This window comes from Calonectris borealis, chromosome 7, assembly GCF_964195595.1.
Source record: "Calonectris borealis chromosome 7, bCalBor7.hap1.2, whole genome shotgun sequence".
NCBI classification, from domain to species: domain Eukaryota; kingdom Metazoa; phylum Chordata; class Aves; order Procellariiformes; family Procellariidae; genus Calonectris; species Calonectris borealis.
This window is the reverse complement of record NC_134318.1, coordinates 26,607,239-26,631,080: the sequence shown is the minus strand read 5'-3', so window position 1 is coordinate 26,631,080 and position 23,842 is coordinate 26,607,239. Positions and strand designations below refer to the sequence as shown.

At 36.5% G+C, this 23,842-nt stretch overlaps 1 protein-coding gene across 4 annotated transcripts in view; it reads left to right on the top strand.

Annotated features, from left to right (window-relative positions):
- BTAF1 (B-TFIID TATA-box binding protein associated factor 1) overlaps positions 1-23,723 on the top strand; it is a 48,038-nt gene extending 24,315 nt beyond the window's left edge. For 2 of the 4 annotated variants that reach the window (XM_075154733.1, XM_075154736.1), the window contains exons 11-38: positions 202-378; positions 919-1,059; positions 1,193-1,317; positions 2,487-2,607; positions 2,684-2,788; positions 3,032-3,181; positions 3,808-3,950; positions 4,121-4,295; positions 4,784-4,987; positions 7,053-7,479; positions 8,531-8,742; positions 9,687-9,840; positions 9,931-10,040; positions 11,888-12,089; positions 12,541-12,689; positions 15,685-15,837; positions 16,347-16,468; positions 16,677-16,844; positions 17,029-17,106; positions 17,187-17,316; positions 18,017-18,158; positions 18,344-18,474; positions 18,900-19,025; positions 19,827-19,979; positions 20,586-20,797; positions 20,955-21,114; positions 21,716-21,886; positions 22,127-23,723. In XM_075154733.1, coding sequence (XP_075010834.1) covers positions 202-378; positions 919-1,059; positions 1,193-1,317; positions 2,487-2,607; positions 2,684-2,788; positions 3,032-3,181; positions 3,808-3,950; positions 4,121-4,295; positions 4,784-4,987; positions 7,053-7,479; positions 8,531-8,742; positions 9,687-9,840; positions 9,931-10,040; positions 11,888-12,089; positions 12,541-12,689; positions 15,685-15,837; positions 16,347-16,468; positions 16,677-16,844; positions 17,029-17,106; positions 17,187-17,316; positions 18,017-18,158; positions 18,344-18,474; positions 18,900-19,025; positions 19,827-19,979; positions 20,586-20,797; positions 20,955-21,114; positions 21,716-21,886; positions 22,127-22,273 — 4,488 coding nt within the window. In that variant the 3' untranslated portion in view covers positions 22,274-23,723. The remainder of the gene's footprint in view (positions 1-201; positions 379-918; positions 1,060-1,192; positions 1,318-2,486; positions 2,608-2,683; positions 2,789-3,031; positions 3,182-3,807; positions 3,951-4,120; positions 4,296-4,783; positions 4,988-7,052; positions 7,480-8,530; positions 8,743-9,686; positions 9,841-9,930; positions 10,041-11,887; positions 12,090-12,540; positions 12,690-15,684; positions 15,838-16,346; positions 16,469-16,676; positions 16,845-17,028; positions 17,107-17,186; positions 17,317-18,016; positions 18,159-18,343; positions 18,475-18,899; positions 19,026-19,826; positions 19,980-20,585; positions 20,798-20,954; positions 21,115-21,715; positions 21,887-22,126) is intronic. The other 2 variants (XM_075154734.1, XM_075154735.1) reach the window with 2 other exon arrangements.
- Positions 23,724-23,842: the final 119 nt, after the last annotated feature.

The window sequence follows — 23,842 nt, the reverse complement described above, 5'->3', positions numbered from 1 at the left end:
GCAGCAGATCAGCTATGCTTTGTACAGCACTACTGCATGTGCCTGTTGTAACTGCTCACTGATGCTTATTACAAAGTAGCTGATACCTAAATTTCACCTTGGTTGTATAGCAGTTTTGGTCATTTGACTCTACTCATATTGGTTTTTTCCTAAGTCAAATTTCATACGGAAATATTTGTTTTATTATTTACTTTATCCTAGGTGGTAGCACCGGTACGTGAGACTTGTGCTCAGACTTTGGGAGTAGTATTGAAACATATGAATGAGACTGGAGTTCATAAAACTGTGGATGTTCTCCTGAAGCTGCTTACACAGGAACAGTGGGAAGTGAGACATGGTGGTCTCCTAGGAATAAAGTACGCTTTGGCAGTACGTCAGGTAATAAGCCTCAGGACAAATAGCAGAGAGCTTTGGAACAAAAAGCTCTGCTCAAAGTTGAGGATGTGGCTGAACAGTAGATAGGTATGATAAAGCAAGCTCACTTGCACATGTGTGACTGCATTTTTATATTCAGGCTGCAGAAATCTGCAGGTATACGGCAAAGTTGTACTGTTGTAACCTGATGAGTTACTTGCACAAAACATTGTAAATAGAGGCTATGCTTGCCTGATTTTAATGATAGTTTCACATGCGAGGTTAAGAGAGCTGAGTGCTACATTTAGAGGTTTAGTCTCTTCATGGTATTTATTCTGCAACACTGAGCTTTGTTTACACCAAAACTGAGCTGAGTTACAGTTCATTCAGATTTATAACCTAGGTTTTACTTCATGAATAGTAACTTACAATATTTAGATTATAGTCTTGGACCTGCAGCTTCTGTTTTATGTAACAGGTTTATTCACACACTCAGAGTATATCTTAGTTGTTTGGGGCATATATGCTTTTTAAGTTTAAAAATGCTTTTGATCTTTTTGGCAGGACATGATCAACACTTTATTGCCTAAAGTGTTGCCTGCAATAATTGAAGGTCTCCAAGATCTGGATGATGATGTCCGAGCTGTTGCTGCAGCATCTTTAGTACCAGTAGTGGAAAGCCTAGTCCAACTTCAGTCTCAGAAGGTGACTGAATTGTTTTCCATCAATTCTGATTGAAAAGTTCACTTTTGGTCTGAGTGAAGAAAATAATGCTTAGAGGAAGCGCTTGAATTTTCCTTTTTTTTTTTTTAACAATAACCTCTTCTTATTTGTGTAGGTGCCTTTTATTCTTAATACCTTGTGGGATGCACTTCTGGAATTGGATGACTTGACAGCTTCCACAAACAGTATCATGATCCTTCTTTCTTCCCTTCTGACTTATCCTCAGGTCCGCAAATGCAGGTAACTTTTTATTTAATTAGTACTGCTTCAGTATTGCTGGTTTGACTGTCCAGTTATTTTCAAATTGGAATAATCAAAGTTGCTTTCAAATCATGTGCCCAGGAGATGCTTGATTTAAATTAGTATTTTAATTTTACTTTTGCTTTTCCTTAAAGTGAAGGTTAGGACAGTGCTTCTATTTTCATTATATTAGTAAAAGGCAACAAAATAATTAAATGGTACTAGACATTATTTATATGTGCCTTCCCCCTCCCCTGCCATTCATCTTGGGTATTTTAGTAAAGGATAGTGGCTCCCCTGATATGGTGGTCCTTACCATAAACTTCTTGTTTGTCTGCTCCTCGTCAACAAACTCCAAACAAGAGAGCAAACTGTGTACATTAAAACACATGCCTGTACCTGTAGAAGTTTACTATTGGAACAGTTCTAAAGAAAACTACAGACTTGAAAATTCACATCAATAGTACAACCAGTAATTCTGTGACTGGTTGAAGACAATGCCTAGTTCCTCTCTGTTTGGGACTCTGTCAAATTAAAGGAATTGTGTGTTACTACGAAAAATGTTAACATACTACACATGGTAAATGCACAGCATCTGCATTTAAGGTAGATGCTTTACACATCTTGTCTTTCTCATCCTGTATGATTGTCACTGCTGAAGCTGTTTTCTTGCCCAAATCCAAAATTAAGAATGAAGTTTTGTCACTAATGCCATCTTTGATTCAGCATGTACTACTTGCATCAGTTGCTGTGCAAGTTCATGCACAAAAGATTCAAGCTTGTTTTTAATTATTTTTAAACTCATAAATCCCTAATAATAAATCCAAAACAAAAAAAACTTTTTTCTAAATAGTTGAACAAAGCCCAAAGTATAATCTTGGGAAACAATGCAGTAAAAATACATGCCTGAATCGACTAGTTCTTTATACCAGTAAGAAAAAACAGTATTTTCCTGAAAAAAGATACTGATTGAAACTATTTTAAATGTTTAAGCTGTAGTAACTTGATCCTTACTTAAAATCACCCAGCATATGCAATAATACTTCTCTTTTTTAAAAAGCTTTCTTTTGGATAAAACTTTATAACTGAGGATAAAGAAAATTAACTTGCCTCTGTGTGTTTGGTTTTTTTCCCTGTCACTGCCTCTACATCTCCCCTTGATGTACTAGCATTCAGCAATCACTCACAGTTTTGGTCCCACGTGTGTGGCCGTTCTTGCATCATACTATATCTTCTGTGCGAAAAGCAGCACTGGAAACATTATTCACACTGCTGTCTACCCAAGACCAGGTAAGAATCAGTGTTATTAGTGTTTTACTATGATACATACTGGAATCTACTTGATCATATGATATCCTTGTTTCAGAGCTCTTCAACATGGCTGACGCCAATTCTGCAAGACATGTTGAGGCACATATTTCAATTTTGTATCTTAGAAAGCAACCAGGAAATTCTGGATCTTATTCACAAGGTATTTGCATGACTCATGACCTAGATATGTAGTGTTTGTGTATTCTGCTCTTTCATATCCTCTGCGCTTTTGTGCAGATAAAGAACAGCGTGTTCATGTTAATTATTTCGTAGTTAGCCTATTTGATGCTTTACTATAGAGTGAAGGAGAATAGGATGGTTCTTACAGTTTATCAGCATATATATGATCTTACCTAGGCCACATACAAATTTGTCATGATTTCCCCTGTGGTTCTTTCCCAAGGTATGGCTGGAACTGTTAAACAAGGCATCTGTACAGTATGTGGTTGCAGCTGCTTGTCCGTGGATGGGAGCCTGGCTCTGCTTAATGATGCAGCCATCTCATTTGCCCATTGACTTAAACATGTTGCTAGAAGTCAAAACCAGATCAAAAGTAAGTGAAATGTGACCTCACCAACTGTTCTGGGGAAAGTAGGAAGTTGATTAGCTGTATGTAAAGACACATTCTAAAGGTGTTAGAGGGGAGTGGTGGTGCCTTTCTACAACTCTCAATGTAACCCATCTTACAAACCTCAAGTCTGTAGAGCAAAATAGTTGTCAGGTTATCCATGAGAATTCAAAGTTCTGTCATGTAGCATGCTCCCTGTGAATACTTTATGAAGTCTTTATTTACATGGTTCCATAACCATTATGGTTCCAAAACCGTCTGTTTGCAGGACTGAGTTAAGTCTAAAAGCGTTGTGTTATTTCTGAAAACGTGCTGAAAGAGGTTTCCTTTTTGCTCTGTGTGGACTCCGTTTATCAGCCGTATGTTGAGTATTAGTTTTAATATTATAGTGAAGGAACCATACAATACATCTAATAGGACCATAGAATACTATCAGTGGAGAGGTAATTTACAATGATGAACTACTTTAAGAAGTCTGTTATGCAAGAAACGTTCTGGCTTAGTCCAACTTTTGCAGGGTGTAATGGTTATCGGAAATGTTATGGAATATGAATTCATCTTTTCTATTACAAACACATTTACTTTCAACCTCTCCCAACTTTACTCCATAGGAAAAGGCAGGTGCTAAACTGCGTCAAGGTCAAACCCAGAATAAGGAAGTGATTCAGGAATATATTGCTGGGGCAGACAGCATTGCAGAAGATCCAGCAACCAGGGATTATGTTGTCATGCGAGCTCGGATGATGGCAGCAAAGTCAGTTTACTGGAAATCTGAAAAAAATATTTAAAAGCAATTTATCTTTTTCATTATATAGTGTTTTTGCCAAAAGCTAATTATGTAGACTTTTTTGGCATCTTCATTTTGAATCATTAATTGCAGAGTAATTGTAACACTGAAGTGACTGTTCTTTCTCCTTTTGTCAGGTTGCTGGGAGCACTTTGTTGCTGCATTTGTGACCCAGGTGTAAATACTGTTACTCAAGAAATAAAGCCGGCTGAATCATTAGCTCAGCTACTGCTCTTCCACTTGAATTCTAAATCTGCCTTGCAGAGGATTAGTGTTGCATTAGTAATCTGTGAGTGGGCAGCCTTGCAAAAGGTAGGATGTTTCTGCAGCAAAAATAAATTTTACTTATTGTCTTAATCCACAGCTTGTCATCTGCTACTTAGCTTGAAATGAAATTTCAGTTGATAAGCTAAAATGGTGTTTATACATCTAAATACTAAATTCTTGATTGTTAGACAATGGAGGAATACATTACTAGGTAGCTAAAAGCCAACTGTCAGAACTATGAATCTGTAAATATGTTCACATATCTTCTACAAATAAATTATTCTCAAGATGCATGTTATTTAAGGTCAACGCTTCCTTTTAACATGACTGTCTTCCCTGTATTCACTATCACTTCTGTTCTAGTGGCAGACTGAAGATTTGTTTATAATCTTTAATATTCTGGGTTACAAATGTTAATGGTCCCTCTGGAAGCTGGATTTTTTTGTAGCTAGATTGTGCTATTTAGTGCCCAAAACCAAACAAAAGAAATTGTGATTACTCAGAAATACAAATTATGTCTTTTCCTGTTATAGGAGTGTAGAACTGTGGCCATTTGTGTGCAACCTCGTTTACTTGGCGTCCTTTCTGAACATCTCTATTATGATGAAATTGCTGTTCCTTTTACACGAATGCAGAATGAATGTAAACAACTCATCTCATTGTTAGCTGATGCACACATTGACATTGGAAACAGAGTAAACTGCAGTGTATTTACAATAGATCAAGCTAATGAGCTGGTAAGTGGAGGCATGCCTGCCCTTCCTTCAGATCTATTCCTGTCTTGAAATTTATCTTCAGCATAATTATTACACAGTAACTTTCAGAAATAATGTGACTTTACACATGCTTTGACATGAGATATGTAATAGATACTTACGACTTCCCCTGTGGTGTTTACAGACTATGCCAAAAATGGAGTAGAATGCAAGGTAGATACTTAGCAGAAATCAGTGTTCTGATTCCAGGTGTAGATTCACTATTGAAATCTACACAGAAGAAAACAAAGCAGGCTGGAACTCCTTCAAAACCACTGTCAAAAGACTAGTAAATAAACTGTGTAAATTCTAGAACAACTCCCCTCCGAACCCCCAGCCATGTGTTTTAAAGTGTTTTTTTCCTGGCAGTTCAATTGTTTTGTCTTTTTTAATCTGAAAACATCAGAGTTACATGTGATAATAAAAGTTTGTCTTGACAGGAAAAGCTCTATAAGCAAAAATAGAGCTGATAATATTGGGGCAACAAACTAAAAGGTTTTTCTTCCAACCCCAAACTGGCTTCTTAAGCAGAGAGAAAGATGAGTATGGATAGATGAGGTAGGATGTAAATGAAAAGCTTGTGGATTTGAGAGCCTGCAAAATAAAAGGGGACTCGGGTGGGAGGGGTGTATAGATTTGGGGGGGGGTGAAGGAATGGTGATGGATGTGATGCAGCTTGGGGCAGGGAGGAGGAGGATCAGGATCCTGGATGTGTCTGTGTATGCAACTGGGATGCTGAGGATAAGGGTAAGAGCAAGAGAAGGTTTAAGTTTGTACAATAATGGCCATGATGACTGTAGCATGATGGATCTTGAAATTCTCAGATGGTAGTATTTATGTAGTAACATGCAGTAGCTTAACTTGGAAATTTCAACATATCTTTAAAGTTATAGATAATTATGTATATGGGCTGAGGGAATTTTGGCAGCTGGTGTGATTATGGCTACCATCGAAAATGAATGAATTTCCAAGGTAAAGCCAGACAGAATCATGTGAGCTCATAGTCTGTGAAGTACAGGAGTTTACATATACCTCAACTGTTTACTCTTGAGTCTAGTAATAGGGCTGCTTGACCAATGCATGTTTTTTCCAAAGATACCCATTCTGGATTAGAAGACTCATTCTATAACTACTTGCTATTTTCTGTGGCTGTCTTCTGCTCCCTTTTCAACTCTTCAAGTTTTCTGGAAATGCAGACACCAAACCTACGCTGCATTGTAGTATGGGTCTTCATGCATTAGATGTAAAAACCCTGTGCTCCTCCTTGCTAGTGATATTTTTTGCATCCCTTGGTCATTCCAGGGTCATGTGGAGTAGAACTTGAGGTATCTATAGAATGAAGCAGTACAAGTGTGATAGTTGAAAGACTTGACCTGAGCATTTAAAAGTAAAAGGCAAAACCCAAAACCCAACACACACTCCCCCCCCCCCCCGACTAATCCTCTCAACAGCTGTCATCTTTCCTGTACTTAGGAGCCTTAACTATCCTATCAGTAAATAAGTTCAGCATTTCCATGATTCCACATTGCTTTTAATATCTTTCCTGTGAAAGATTTAAGCAACAGTAGTCAGCTAATTGTGAGTGTTGGGCTGACTTCTTCCTTAGATTTTTATCCCAGTCTCTTTCCTCAAAAGAAAATCAGTTTAGAAACAACTTCATGCACAGGATCTTGCACATCCTTTCTGGCCTCTTGTATTCATAGCATATTCTCCTTTGCTTATCTGTCATATGCTTACGTATTGCCAGAATATCTGGATATATCTGGCAGATATAGGACAATCTAAATTTGGAGGAGTACGTAAACTCCTCTTCTAGCTTTGGGAATCTAGACTTGAAATGTTCATAATATGCCTGATTTTCCCCTTGAGCTGCAGTTCAAGATTCCAGAAACTACATTTTGGAGCATTTCCTGCTATTTGCTGGGAAAATGGAGATGATAACCTGGTGAAGTGACTTGTGTTCTGCCATGAAAACTGCGATTTTCAGAGGATATCCCATTTTACAGTAAAGGAAACAGATTTGTAACTCCTTCTTCCTTTTTATTAGGTTACTTCTGTTTTCAATGAAGTGACATCATCCTTTACTTTGAATCCTAAAGTTCTACAACAGTTGGACAGTAAACGACAACAAGTCCAAATGACTGTTACAGAAACAAATCAAGAATGGCAAGTGTTGCATCTGCGAGTCCATACATTTGCTGCATGTGCAGTTGTGAACTTGCAGCAACTCCCAGAAAAACTAAATCCTGTTATAAAACCCTTAATGGAAGCTATCAAAAAAGAGGAGAATACACTTGTACAAAACTATGTGGCTTCATGTATAGCGAAGTTACTTCAGCAGTGTACAACAAGATCTCCTTGTCCCAACTCAAAGATTATAAAAAATCTCTGCAACTCCCTCTGTGTGGATCCACATCTTACCCCACTAGCAGCATGTCCTGCACAGCCTCAGAGTAGCCATGAAAACTCAAAAGGTATGATACCTAAGACTGCCAGGATTCTTAAAATATGTCTGCTTGTCTCTGAACTGTTAAAATGAGTATTTGAGTGAGTCTTGTTTTCAGTGTTTTTCAAATGTCAGCAACTGAGTCTTTATTAGTAATAATTTCATTTAGGTATCTTAAACTACACACTGTGTGCAACTAATGATGTGTATAGTTTTCAGAACCTTTATGTATAAAAGACCTGTGTTCCAATTTTCAGTTATTTACTGTTGTTCAATTACTATCTGTGATCACCTTTTATTTACATGTGTTATGAAGCTTTTCATTGAAATTGAATCAGTATGGAAATTAGAGTAGCCTGTTAGAAAAAAGTCTGACTTGTGTTATGTTCCACAGACTAATAGTAAGATAACAAAAGATGAGGACAGTGTTTGAAATGAACAAATAATCCTGTGCACACTATGGTCATGGATTTTCTTTAAATGACTGTCCTTTGCTAAAAATATATGGATTGAATGAACAACACAAATTAAGACCTTAATACTCTCAAAGATTCTAACCTGCTTTAAGGTTTGACCATTATACATTTTACTTTTTCTTAATGAATGTGTCCTCCTTCGTCTCAGAGTAGAACAACGTTCCTATCTGACTGAAAATTAAGCTGATTAGCATAAACAGAAACATGAACAAATCCAAAGATACTGATGGCATCTGCTATTGTATCATGATAGAAGTCTTGAACTGTTTGTAAAGGACACAGAACATAAGTTTAAATAAACTTTAGACCATAATATGTTGTTTTATATAAAAAAACTTGTGCAAACTTTTTATATTTGACTGAAATTTTGTTACCTGTATTTCTTGCTGAGTAAGAATTTATGTGGCAGTTTGCACACTTAGATTTTCTTGCCAAGTCTGTAATGTGCTCTTAACAGAGTAACTCTACTCTGCACTTAAATTTTTTCCACCCTTGAGGACGATGACACTAACTTTTTTTTAAAGCACATTGAGATCTGCAGATGACTTGCAGGTAGCTATCACTTCCACCTATGTTTTAAACCGCAGCTTAAATTGTTGTCAGCTATTCTCTTTTTTCCTTTAGGGCCCAACTCTGATAAAGATGGGATGCATCATACAGTTACTAAGCACAGGGGAATAATTACACTGTACAGACATCAGAAAGCTGCTTTTGCCATCACAAGTCGGCGAGGTCCTACTCCAAAAGCTCCAAAAGCCCCAATTGCAGATCTCCCCACTGGCAGCAGTGGAAGCATTCCTACAGAACTTGATGAGGTAAATTTCAAAAACTTGCATTTGCAACTTGCACACCCACCCCTTCCTTCCATTAGTTTGAATTCACTGGAGTTGATAGCATTATAATAGGGATGGCCAGGATCTTTTCATGAGAGCTGAGTTGACATAAAATTTTGTAATGCAAGCAGCATATGTTAGTTGATGATGATGATGTTTAAAATCTTCAGTGTGTCATTAAGAAAATTAATACTCCTGAAGTATTTTACATTTAGTATAGGATACGAATATCTCAATAAAAATCCATGCAAATGGATTTCCACAAACTGTGCTGTGATTGTGTCCCATTACCCATGTTTAGTGTTGGTCATCTTGATGCACAGTGGAAGCTGTGAAGCATTAAGAACAGTATTTGAAATATGACTGGCTTTACGATGTACGTGTGACTTCCACACTTGATATGCTAAAATTTTTGTTAGTATTTTATTCATATAAAAGTTCAGTGCATTTTAATAAGATCCTAGTCAGGACTGTGATTCCTAAACAATGTTGTGGATTTCGTTCTTAATTGTTAAAGTGATTTTTATCAATTCCACTTTCTGAAGAGGGTGGGAGCAAGAGAAGGGGCTTAATAACAAATCAAGTATTGGGTTTGGGAAGTTTTGCTAGCATGCTACTGTTCTTGGTGTGCCCTATATTGGCAATATCTGAGGTTCTGGAACTGGAATGAGTTAGAAAACCTCTTGCTGAAATGGGCCTGTGTCAACAAAATCCCCAAACTTACAGGATTTAAATAATCTGCTATAAAAGATTTTCATTTTTTACCTGTATAAAAAAAAAAACTTAGAAAAAAATCAATGAACTGATGTGTTGTAGGTAGCTATAAACACAGTCAGAATTGAATGTCTATATAACAATGGAAGCCTCCTTGAAAATAATTGGTATTCTTAAATGTATCTGTACTTTGTTAAATTCTTTAATTCTAGGCTCAGAAACCTTATGTTGTACAGAGAAGAGGAGCTGAATTTGCCTTATCTACTATAGCTAAACATTTTGGTGCTGAAATGGCAACGGGATTGCCACATCTCTGGGATGCAATGGTTGGTTCATTAAGGAACAACATTCACATAAATAATTTTGGTAATTATACCTCTGATTTAAGCTGGTGGGGCTGGTAGGCTGGGTGCAGTATGTCAGTCTTAAACTGAATACCTTTTCTGTTTTTAACAGATCGAAAGTCCTTACTGGAAAAAGGAGATGCTCCTGCCCAGGAGCTAGTAAATTCTTTACAGGTTTTTGAAACAACAGCAGCTTCAATGGATACTCAGCTACATCCTCTGGTAATTATATTCCAAAGCAGCTTTTGTATGAAGCAATGAAGTCTGTTCATTGCCACTGTTTTAAATCTTTGTTTTGTAAGGCTTCTTTTTAGATGTTTTTCTAATTTTGCTCAAATGGTGTTTTTATTGCACTTGCTATCTTGCCTGTTCTCCAAGTCCTGTATCCTAGTCTTGATAAACTGAAGACATAGCCTTCTATCTTCAACAGTTAAGTTGTTACACTTCAAAGCTATTTTTTCCCTGTGTCCTATAAGATGTTAAATTCTGTATTTTTTTTTATGCAGGTTGTAGAATAAATCTCAAAAGCAAACACCTACCTACAATTTAGACTTGGCCTACCCTTTTCTGGATGAGATGCCCAAACAAGATTGTGTCCAAAGTTTGGGTTATGATAATATCTATGCTGTTATGTAACATTGAAATCAGCATTTCAACTCTGCTTTATTCTAATTCCAGATTTCCTAAACATGGAGAACAGGCTCCCTGTGCAGGGGATCAAAAAACTATGGTAGACTTCAGTTACCCCCAAGTAGACTGGATTTGATTAATTTTTTAAATTATTTCTTTTTACCCACCACTCAATGTAAAAGACTTGACATCTTACATGCTGTAGTAGGCTCTGAACTGACTATTTCTACTCAGGAGAGAGATCCTGGAGTTAAGATAGTTCTGTGAAAGTATCAGCTGAATGTAAAATACTGGTTAAAAAAACAACAGAAAGTTAAGAAAGAAACAGAACAAGAAAGTCACCATTATGCCTGCATCTGAATACAATTTTTAGTACTAGCCTATCTGCAGTACTATATTTCAGAATAAATATAGTAGCACTGGAAGAGGTATAGAGAAGGGCAACAGGATGATAAAAATGAATGAAACGGCTCCCATGCAAGGAATACGTAGGCCAGAACTTTGTCTGGAAAGGATATGATGGGAAGGGATGAGCATAAGGAATGGCTGTAGAATTCTGAGCAGATGGAGAAAATTCATATGGAACATATGGAATTGTTTCTTATCTATTTTAATAAAATACTGAAGTGATTTTGAGTGAATTTAACATATGACATGGAAAGATTTTTTTATATATACAGTATTTTTTTTATATATATATATAGTGTGTAGTTGATGTAGTCAATTTTGGGGATGTTAATACTGTATACAGGTTTCAGAGGGAAAAAAAAAATCACAGAAAGTCAAGGAGGGTGGAATTGGTTCAACAAAGCTAATACTTAAGGACTTCCACACTAGGAAAAACCTGACCATCTGTTTAAGATATCTGACATAAAAATGTGTTTGTGCTGATGAAAAAAAGACATGTATGTACACACATACCCGCTTGGGAAGATGTGAATTTTCTTCTGGGTGTCTGTCTTGTCACACAGAGTTAGTAAGACTCCCACCATGGATAATTTGTCTGCCTAAACATAAATGGGATGAGTCCAGGACAAATTTGCTAGCTGGAAGGAATTCTTTAATCTATGTATCTGTATTTAAGCAGTAATTCTTTTTTTTTATAAAAAGTTCTGAGTACTTAGTACTGTATTTTTCCAGTGTGAAACACATCCTTAATTAGCAAGGGCCTCTTTAATCTGCATTTTGACTAAAAGCCTAAACATTTTGTTACTCTCTGAATTTTAACTGTATTGGGGAGTAATACTTGTTCAAAGTTCAATTGTCTTTTTCTTCTGAAACAATTTTTCTGTTCTAAACAATTAGATCTTGTTAAGGAGCCATTTCAAGTATTCTTTGGGAGGCAAGAGTGACTTAAAAAGACTGTTTACTTCAAAATAATACAGTAATTTGCTTATAATTCATATTAACCTTTTTTTTCCCCACCCTCTTCTGTTCAGTTAATACAGCATTTGCCTCATCTTTATATGTGCCTTCAACATCCCAGCACTGCAGTGAGACACATGGCTGCTCGTTGTGTAGGTGTTATGAGCAAAATAGCTACCATGGAAACAATGAATATCTTTCTAGAGAAAGTTCTACCGTGGTTGGGAGCAATAGATGACAACACCAAACAAGAAGGTGCAATTGAAGCACTTGCATGTATCCTTGCTTGAGTATTCAAAAATGCAGAAACCTCTTTGCAGTTGCGTAATTTGGGGGAACAAAAACTGTTCCCTGAAAAAAATGGGAGGAGAAATGAAATAAAATGTTAAGCTATTTTCCTCCTGTACGCAAGAAATTGAAGAAACTTTCATTTCCATCATTTCCATTGCCTTTATTTTATCTATCAAAAGAAGTTTTGGTGGAGGTAATTCAGTTTCTCAAACCATGGAATTCACTGGGCTAAATGTAACTGGGTAGATTAGACTTTTTTCTCTTTTTTTTTTCCCCTCTTCCCCCCACCCCCCCATTGCTTTGTTCGTAGAAATCTTGTTCATCTGAATGTAATGTATTAATGACTTTTACCTACTGAGTGTGAAATCTGCTAGGTGTATATTGATGTCAGACAATCCTGAACTGGTAAAAACTATTTCCTTAATAACTGATCCAGGTGTAATGGAGCAGCTGGATGTTGGTATTGTTCCATACATTGTTCTTCTAGTGGTTCCAGTTCTGGGTAGAATGAGTGATCAGACAGACAGTGTACGTTTTATGGCTACACAGTGCTTTGCAACACTAATTAGACTAATGCCTCTTGAGGTAAGCTTAAGTTGTAAGTATACTGAGTATGTGAACTGCCCTGTATCCACTTTTTCACCAGCCACAAAGTCCAAGCTTCTGGCTTAGTAAATGCTGAATAAGTAACTGGTTTTATAGATGTTGAGTCCGTATCAGATAATTGAAGATGTGTCCTTTATAATGTAAAATGAGTAAAATTGGACCCTCTGGTAGTAATTTTCTAAATTAATGTTAAAGTAAAATTTCTTTTTATAAGAAACTCATTTCAACTGCGTACATAAAGTGAATATTCATTAATTTTTGCGTGTAATGCTGCTTTTGCTAGTTTTGGCTCAGAAGTTTTGGGAGTTCGGCGTTCTCCCGAGGTATGTGTGGCAGTGTGTATGTGATCAACAGAGATCATGATGCACAAAAAAGAGGAATGCATAAAAAAGAAATACTGATTTAAAAGGAAAAAATTAAGTAACAGGAATAGAAATAGTGTGGAGATAATTAGTTACTTATTCCTAGCTCTTAAAATCAAAAAGGCCCACCCTACAGGTTTGGGCAAAATACTATGCGTATTATGATCCAGTAGTGTTTAACCAGGACAGATTTGTTTCAGTTTCTCACTCCTCCTCCAACTTGCATACCTCAGACACTTTCTGATACTCCACTTCAAGGACTACAAGGCTTCTAAGTAACTTATTTTCACCACCAGATGGTAATAGAAGACAGTTCAGAACTCATTTGCATGTTTCTGATGAAAAAGAAGTCAGTTTAATGGGTTTAGTATCTTTTATTATCTCAACTTTTAATTTAGCATAACAGAACTTTAGAATCTGATAACTAGCAATCTGCCTTATATGGAGGCCTTTCTGTATGCTTACACTGAAATGTTGAAAAAGTTGAAAGAGCAAAGTAGAAATTAATTTCTGGCATGCTGCTGTTCATTCCAATGCCATTTGCACCTGTGCCCTTCATAGGCATCTAAATACAATCCTACGGAATACATGTAGCTTAGATTTTTTTTTCCAAAGCTATTTTAATAGAATTTAGTGAGCATCTCTTAAAAACATAAAATATGTGTTTTATTAATTGTATATATGTGCATGATCAATTCACGTTTCTTTTCCATAGTTACTCAAGAACTCCCTTAGGACTTCCCTTTCCTGTTAAGGAAGTTCAGTATCAGATACTGAACTATATTAAATACGCAAACTTTAAAGTATGCAAATTTAGAGTGAAAGAGATTAATAGTGAGAGAAAATACCAGTATTGTTGTGGGACAGTCTTTTGAATGCTAGCAATTTTAAATGTTAGGCCAAACAAGGAATTTAAATTGAGAAATGTAAAGGGGTTTGAGTCATCTCAGTGGAAAGAGTAGGGGGTAGATTGATAGGGACTAGGGAAATAGATGTTTTATGGGGAAATGCTTTATTAAGGAATCCTTTTTTGAGATTGAAATAATTTTATTGTCAAGTTTTCACAGGCAAAGTTTCACACATGCTTTGTGTGAAAAAACTTACGGAGTGGTGTTTTATGGATACAGTTTTACTTTTTTAAATGGGAAGACTTTTTAGGGTAGTCTTGCAGATGTTTCATAAGACAAACTCTTGAGAGTTTTCAGTAGTTATAGTGGTATTACTAAAACAAAAAAAACCCTTTCCACTCTTTCAATTTCATGTCCCTGAAGCATGACTTACAGTTCTGTAACAAAACGAAGAGTCTATATAGTCTTTTGTGTTTATTGCTGGCATTTTATATACTGCCTAAAATGCAAGACCTGAATTCAGCTGCTGGATAAGTAAAAGTTATAGAGGTCTGAATAAGCTTGGAGTTTCTAATCTGTATTTTTGTGTTGGTTTCTAATTGTGAGGAATTGGAAACAAAAGCAATAAATGAGTTGGGAGAACTTAGCTATGCTCAGTTTCCTGCATCTTTATTCTCAATTTCATTATTCATTCAAACATAAAAATGAAAATATCACTGAGAGAAGGATTGTAAGATGAATGGTTCAACTTCATCTATGCTGTTTTATTGATAAGTAATCATGCTGCAAGTTGACAGTATACTTGAACCAAATTAATTGGCATGGTATTGACATTTCAGATGCTCTTGTAAAAGGGAGGGTAGGAAGAGCAGTTGAACAAGTAGGCTGTTGTCTGTGTGTATGTACTTAAATACCTTATTGGAGCACTTCTAACATCTGAAATCTGGGTTAGTTTTCCCCCTTCCTTATTCACCACATACACGGTGGAATTACCTGATAGAGTTTTTCTTCTCAGCCAGGAGCCCTCTCTAAGTGATTAGTAACTTGGGTTTTGAAGTAAAGCTAACTAAAGATGGCCCAGAAAACTGGGATGACAGACGTGATGATGGAAAATATCAGTGCCTCTTTTGCTACTGTATATTATTAGCAAGCAAGAATGCCTGAGAGTATTTGGTCCCCAGATGTAGCTGCTTTGGGCTTCTGGCCTGGTATGGGGAGTACCTAGGAAGCCAAGGTCTACTGCTACAAACCTGGAGGCGTTCAGGTTTTTCTTTTTCCCAGTAGTTTCCAACTGCTTGAATTCAACCTCTGATTTCAGTATCACTTTAGATCTAATTCTACTAACATCTGTAGGAGAAAAGTCCATCTAACTTTAGATGGTAGATTGTGGCTAAGGAGAAATGGGTGTCAAAGGATTCTCTAGCCAGCCAGATAAACTCTTTGATTAGAGGTAGAATAGCTCAGTCTTTGTAAAATCTTACAAGCATGACCAGGATTTCCCCTCTTCTATGTGATTGTATCAAGCTGTTCAGTGTGCCCTTTGGGACAGAATTTGTCTTTTGCACCCTACAACGCTGGATGAGTTGATCTGCAAGGAATCAAGTATAGCACTGAGTTTGGATTTATACAATTGAGAAGATTGCAGATCTTTGCCATCTGTTTGTTTAAAATGTCTAAGCTAGTATGAGGTTTTCTTATTGTCTGTGTGAGAATTAAGTACTGTAGCCCTGCTTTAAAATTACTGCTTTAAAAATATTATCCTAGGCTGGTATACCAGATCCACCAAACATGTCTGAAGAATTAATCCGAATGAAAGCTAAAGAACGTCACTTTCTGGAACAATTATTGGATGGAAAAAAACTGGAAAACTATAAAATTCCAGTACCAATCAAAGCAGAGCTCAGAAAATACCAGCAGGTAACAGCATATACTTTTATTTTAAAAGAGCAGCAAGTTCTACTCTAATATGATTTTACGGAAGGGTAGGAGTTTTTAGGTGCTGGGTTTTGTGGGTTGTTTTTTTGTTTTGTTTTTAGCTGCGCAGTGTGTATCTTGGACTCCTGGGTAAGGAAGAACAAATTAAGTAATGCATGCCACTTACACTGTTTTTCTTTTAATGGTTTCCCCCTCTCTGGATTCTGTCGTTTTTCTTAGGGAATGGCCAATGGGCTGTGCCTTGCGTAGGCTGACTGTGGCAGCTCACCACTGCAGAGCCAGGCCTCGTTGTACTGTTTGGCTGCTTATGTTTCTCCCTTTATTCCCCTCTGCTTTGAGTGAATGGGCTGTAGTGGATGCATTTATGGTGAGAAACAAGCTTGTAGTTTGGCAGTGATGGATGATAGAACATACAGATGTTTGAACTGAAAATTAATGAGCCAAAAGCCACTTTTTACTTTTGAGGCACTCTTTTTATTTTCTGATTTCAGGATGGAGTGAACTGGCTGGCATTTCTCAATAAATACAAACTTCATGGAATTCTTTGTGATGACATGGGCTTAGGAAAAACTTTACAATCCATTTGCATTCTTGCAGGTGATCATTGCCTCAGGTAAGCTTAAACAAATAACAGTCTATCTTAAAGACTTTAATGATAGATTTTATCTATGGTAATGACTCTGGACATAGTCCTGGGCAACTGGCTGTGGGTGGCTCTGCTTGAGCAGGGGGGTTGGACCAGATGACCTCTAGAGGTCCCTTCCAACCTCAGCTATTCTGTGAAAAACAATTTTTTCAAACTTGTTTTGATATTCTTAAAGGGCTCAGGAATATGCAAGAACAAAACTAGTGGACAGTGTTCCTCTTCCCTCCTTGGTGGTGTGCCCTCCTACGCTCACAGGACACTGGGTGGATGAAGTGGGCAAATTTTGCTCAAAAGAGTATCTTAATCCTTTGCACTATACAGGACCTCCTACTGAGAGAGCAAGGTAATGTACTTTGCATTTATGACTTGGGTAGAGTAAAATACCACACACAGAATTTTGCAATTCACTTTACTACTGAAGGATAGTTTGTGGGCATGGTAAAACTTGTGATGGTATCTTTAAAGGCTGAAATAATAAGCTATGTAAGGAACACTTCAGTTATGATCTCCTCTTTTTTTTCCTTAAGATTACAACACCAGGTGAAGAGACACAATCTCATAGTGGCTTCATATGATGTTGTGAGAAATGACATTGACTTCTTCAGGTAAGAATTGGTTTGTTTTCTGAGGTTTTTAATAGCTTAGAATTTTAAATGCTACTTAAGTCTATGTTCTTCTATTCTAGAAATATTAAGTTTAATTACTGCATTCTTGATGAAGGCCATGTAATAAAAAATGGAAAAACAAAGCTGTCAAAAGCAGTAAAACAGCTGACTGCCAATTACAGGATAATTCTTTCTGGGACACCAATCCAGGTAACTGCTTTTCTTTTTTCCTAAGGAGTTGAGTGAGTAGTAGAAAACAAGCAAAAGGGATCTACGTTGCAGTCCATTTTATTGTGCTTTCTATCAGAGTTGTCTTGTTCAAAGTATACATTGTAAAAAAGCCTTTCATTGCTAAATGCTTGAAACTACGTCTTTTTCCTTTCCCAGTATAGCCATGTAAAGGGGAATGGGTGCAGGATCCACGGTACTAATGGACCTCAAAAGTTGGCAACAAGACTTTCTCTACCACTTGTTCTTTAAGTAGCAGGCAGGGAAGGGGAGAGAGCATTTCCTTCCGCCTCTAGTGAAATTAGCAAGGAACTCGACTCTGAGAACTCCAGATTTTGGGCTTTGTCCAAAATTACTTGTCTGTGGAGTATCTGTCTCATCCAGGAGTAAGACCACTGGCATCTCCTGGGTTTTGTTGTCCAGAAGAACCCAGGGTGTGGCTTACGACACAGACACAGTAGGAAGTCCATTTATATGTTAAAGTGCATGTACAGGTCTTCCTGTAACTTAGGTTGATGGAAAAGCCACCAAGTTCCAGGAGCTCAAAAGTATGTTGAAGTGTTATGTTTGTAGGGTTTTATAGGCAGTGTTAGATGTTAAAAGTGTATGGAAATATTTCTGATAACTTGTAATAATTCATTACTTTTGAAAATAATTTAACAAATGTTTCTTTTATGTTCAGAACAACGTCTTAGAGTTGTGGTCGTTGTTTGACTTCCTTATGCCAGGATTTTTGGGTACTGAACGCCAATTTGCAGCTCGTTATGGCAAACCAATACTGGCAAGTAGAGATGCCCGAAGCTCCAGTCGAGAACAAGAGGCTGGTAAAGATCAAATGTTTAATCTTGGTTTTCTTGGTTTTTTCCTTTAAATGAAAACTGCTAATGAAAAGAGAAAGTACGGCCAGTTCCAACATAAGAGATTGGGGGGGCTGAATGTTTTGAAAATCCCCCCCCCCCAAAAAAAAACTCCACCCAAAAAACCAAAACCGCTTCTGTTGCCTTACTAGGAGTTCTTGCAATGGAAGCACTGCACCGCCAAGTTCTGCCATTCCTGCTAAGGAGAATGAAGGAAGATGTACTGCAAGATCTTCCACCCAAAATTATTCAAGATTATTACTGTATTCTCAGTCCTCTACAGGTATGCTTAAGAAGTGGCTGGAAGCTTAGTTTTTTCAGCACAGTTAAGACCACAAAGGAACCACTTCTGTATTCCTGGGTCAATCTGATGTCAGTTCTGACATTCTCTGGGACCACAGGACTAAAAAGTTTTTCTAATATGTTTAAAAACTAATTTCAGTCCAGTTGCAGTAGAGTATTTCTTTAGCTTCATTTCTGGCATCGTTCTACAAGAACATCTAGGCATCTGCAGATTTTTTTAAAGAATACTTTCCAAGCTGAAAGAAAATAAATTGCAAGAGATTCCACTGTTAATGGTGATCTTGGGCTACATATAATAGCTTTCTTGATTTATGGTAACTCAGAACTAAATTCTAAAAACGACTGTTCATCTTACTTCTGTTGGGGAGAACATACTCATTCTCTTGTCTGGGGCCTGGTCTACAGGTTCAGCTTTATGAAGATTTTGCCAAGTCTCGTGCCAAATGCGATATTGATGAAACAGTTTCTTCAATTTCACTGAATGAAGAAACTGAAAAACCAAAGCTTAAAGCTACAGGTCATGTATTTCAGGTACAGATTTCTTCAGTAACTTTTACTACCCAATTCATTTACTTCTGGTAACTGTATTTCTGGGTTTAATAAAAAATGAAAATCAAAGTAGTTAACTTACACATTTGTGGCCATATGATCTAAGGAAAATACTTAAATTTTGGATCAGATTGGGTGGAATGTGATGTATAACTATTATGCTTAAATTATGGTTTTGTGTCTTAAGTCATATAAAATTGTCTTAAAACTTTTTAATGTGTTCTGCTCAACTGGTGTTCAGCTATTTTGTGGATCTTAGATATTACTATCAATTAAAAACGGATTACCAAAAGTGCAAAACCTCAAAACAAGAGGAAACTAATTTTGATCTCATCAGTTGTTACACTACAAAATTAAGATTCTAAAACATGAACAAAAAAATTTCCTTAAGGTTAGATCTGAATTTATGAAGGTTCATGGTCTTTACAGAATTGCAGATTAAGTCTTGGCTACTTGGAAACAGTAATTCTCAAAGGCTCTGAACACCTCCCAAACCCATCTACTATATCCATGCTCACATGAAGGTGTAGGAAATGGTAGTCTTTGCACTGTTCCTGCAACAGGAACTAAGATCATTACACTCCTAACAGTTATTTGATACAGTTTGAAATACAGGTTTTCTTAATATAAGAAACTTTACTGTAAAGAAAATACACCCTAAAGTCCAAGTTGTGGAATGTGGCTGAGTGGCCCCTATACTTACAATCAATTTTGTTCATTCTTTTTCTGTAACTACATTGTTGCTAACCATTTCTTTGAACTTAATTTACTAAATAATTAAAGGCATTGCAATACTTACGGAAGCTATGCAACCATCCAGCATTAGTATTAACAACGCAACATCCAGAATATAAAAGAATTACAGAGCAACTTGCAGCTCACAATTCATCTCTTCGAGATATCCAACATGCACCTAAGCTGTCTGCTTTAAAACAAGTAAGTAGACTTGCGTGTTGTGCCTTAAGTTTCCTAAATGTGTCTCTACTGATGTTACAATTTAGGTTTTGTTTAAGACTTCATCAATATGAAAACTGATCTTAAAACACTAGTTAAGTAGCAAATGAAGTAGAATACAAGGGGTTTTTAGGCGTATGCCCTATTTATCCTGTTAATTCAAGGGGGAGGGGGAAACACAAGCTTGCTTCAAGGTGATGATGTTTACATAATTTTTGCTGCCTTGTCAAAAACCTTACTTTTATTCTGTTTCTTACTCCTATCCCTCTTGTTACAGAAAAACTTTTCTCCTATTTACTGTACAGGAGACTATTAGCTTGATAAAGTTAAGACTGCATTACATAATTAAATTCTATTGTAAGTAAAGCAAAATGAAGAAAATTACTATTCTGTCGACTCTTGCATTTTTCATAGTTTGACAGTGAAGCCAAACTTTGCATTATGTCATTTAAGTGACTGTCATTTACAGACTTCCTTCTGTAGTCTATTGTGTCTCTTATTTCTACTTTTGATAGTCCATCCATGTCAATACTTACATGAGATCTACTGTCATTTTGATGATACACTTTAATGCTTTTTTACTTTAAGCTGCTGCTAGACTGTGGTTTGGGTAATGGTGGATCTTCAGAAAGCGGTACAGAAGCTGTTGTGGCCCAGCACAGAGTACTTATCTTCTGTCAACTTAAAAGCATGCTGGATATAGTGGAGCATGACCTTCTCAGACCTCAGTTACCTTCAGTTACTTATTTACGACTAGATGGCAGCATACCTGCTGGTCAGAGGCATTCCATTGTTTCACGGTAAGTATATCCATTTATAACCAATATGAGGCCAACTGTAATGAACTATATTATTTATATGGTACAAAATTATTCTTCTGTCTGCCTCAAAGCAGTTGAGGTTCATAAATTCATTATTCAAATGGAATTTACCATGCTTAACTTTTTTTGTATACAGGTTTAATAATGACCCATCTATAGATGTTCTTTTGCTCACCACTCACGTTGGTGGATTGGGACTTAACTTAACAGGGGCTGATACAGTAGTATTTGTGGAACATGACTGGAACCCAATGAGAGACCTGCAAGCCATGGATCGAGCACATCGCATTGGGCAGGTGAAAAACTCTTAATTTCCCATAAGTTTTTCCCCTTGCTGCACTCCTGTTTCTTCAAATTTGGATAAGGTGGTAGCATATAATAAAAGTGACGTCTGGGGGTTTCCACCCAGCTTTCATTCATACTGCTTTTTTGCAAATATGCCAGATGTTAAAGTGTGTACTTTCTTATCCTATCCCCAACTTGGTATGCCTTCTCTTCGGTACTTCCTGAGCTGCTGAGGAGGGGCCAGGGAAGAATCACCCCTCAGTGGAGGAAAAGATGCAGCTGAGACAAGGAACTGAAGGGAAGCCCCACAGGGTTGTCCTCTGATGCCTGGACAGGGAAAGAGTGACTGCTGTTAGTCCCCCTCTACAGCTGTAAAAAGCAGTGAATTCTTAACTTCCTGAATACAGATGCAATTGCAGGTGCCTTTACTATGCTAGTAGTAAAGTCTCATTCTTTTCATCTAATGTAAGTCAGACTTACTGAGTACAATTACTGAAGGATAGTGCCAAGCCAAACTGCTTCCAGACTGTCCATGATGAATACTAAAAGGTTATGCTTTCTTGAACACCTAAGATGGTATTTTTTAGCTAGTGTGCTTTTTTTTTCTTTCAGAAACGTGTTGTTAATGTATATCGCCTGATAACCAGGGGAACTCTGGAGGAGAAGATCATGGGTCTTCAAAAGTTCAAAATGAATATTGCAAATACAGTGATCAGCCAAGAGAATGCAAGCCTACAAAGCATGGGAACAGAACAGCTTCTTGATCTGTTCACTCTTGACAAGGTAAGGAACCATTTTTACAAATACCTACCAAAAATAGAGTAAACTTAGGGAAAAGCTTTGCTTAGAAATGTAAAATTTAATCAGACAAACACTTGAAGTTGGAATGATGAGTAATAGACAGCTCTCTGAAAAACAGGAGAAAGTGGTATTTCCCCAAAAGAATCATCAGACTCGAACAATTTAGTATATTCCTGAAAACATTATTCTGTATATTAATTGATTTTTTTTTCTTTTGTGAAGGATGGAAAAACTGAAAAAGCAGATACCTCTACCTCTTCTGGGAAAGCATCAATGAAATCAGTACTCGAAAATCTTGGAGAACTATGGGATCAAGAACAGTATGACACTGAATACAGTCTTGAAAATTTTATGCATTCATTAAAGTAACCATCATATATTCATAATACAACTGCTGCTAGTTCACGTATTTTTCTGCTGATATTCAGCAAACTTCAAAGCATATATAGTGAACCTTTAGCTTAACATGTAAATAGACTTACTGAAAGAAGAACCTTCAAAAGACTGGCACTGAGTAGTGTCACCTGTTTCACTGGGGAGTTATTCTGTCTTAAACGTTTGCACTGTATAAAAGAACTTTAAATGTAAACATTGTGAGGTGGTTTGAATTTTACTTGTTCTGAATGGCTGCAAATTCTTACTTGGTAGAAGAATAAAACAAAGGAAATTTTTACATATGTTAACAAGTGTTACTTCTGTTTGAAGTTAAGTCCACCATTATTTCTATCTGTATCTAAATAGTTTTGTACAGTTGTTTCAGTGAGTACTTCAGGTTGTTCAGTGTACGTTTTTCTTTTAAACACAACTTGCTTTTATGGTGTATTAAAAAACAATTTTCAACTTAAAACTTTCATTCAGATCATTTCAGGAGTTGTATCACCAGAGGCAAAGCATAGAAGCCTTGAAAGTATTGATTAAATGGCACTAGGTATGTGCACCCACCTTTGTATATTGAGTATAAATATATTATGCTCTTCAGTCTTTTGACACCATCTTGAGAGAACAGCTGACTTGAACTTTTTAATGTAATGATCTATATTAAATACAGGTAATGGCCTATTTGTGGCCATGTTTGCATCCTATTAGCAGGGGTGTACTTTTTTAATTTATCTATAAGGCTAGAATATAGCCATTTTGAGAGATGCATGTATTCAGTATGTTTCAATCCTATATATTTTTTGTAACTAAAAAGAAATTAAATATACAGACAGACATTTTCCAGAAGTAGATTTTACACTGTCTAGGATTCTAAAATCCATGCTAAAGTGACTGTTTACTAAACTGATGCATGATTTAAAGCTTCTTAAAGGAATAGGGAGGACTTTTTTTCTTTAGGAAAAAATATACATAGAAATACCTACATTCAGTTTGAGGGAACTGAATAGTTGAAATTGTGTAACAAAGACAGTAAAGGACTTTAATAGCAGTGAGTGAGAATAATATTGCTGTATGTTATGCAGCTTTTTATAAAAGGGAGGCAGTAGTAGAAGTGTGTTTCTAGATGTGCATATGTACCAGTATATGCACTTTTTATAAATATTAAATTATAGATAACTTACAGCAGTTGTCTGAATACATAGAATATATGTATAAATATAAAACCTAAGGTTTGTAGCTTGCTGTGTGCTTAAGCATCAGAGCTTAAAAACCACCAGAGACCTCAACTATGTAAAATAAGATTGTTTTAAAACAATATATATAAATCAAGACTGTTCTGCAGCATTGGAGATGAATTAATGTCACATTTCAGTAGTAATGAACTGCCATATTGTAACTAAACTAGCATTCCATGAAAATAAACAAAACTGGGAATATATAACTTGTATGTTGTGTATGTCCATGTTTAGGGTTTTTTCTGTTGAGAAGACTTTTTCCACTGTAGCTGACTAGGTAAAAAAGTAACTCTTTTGCAAATTACAGCTGGATTACTACTATTAT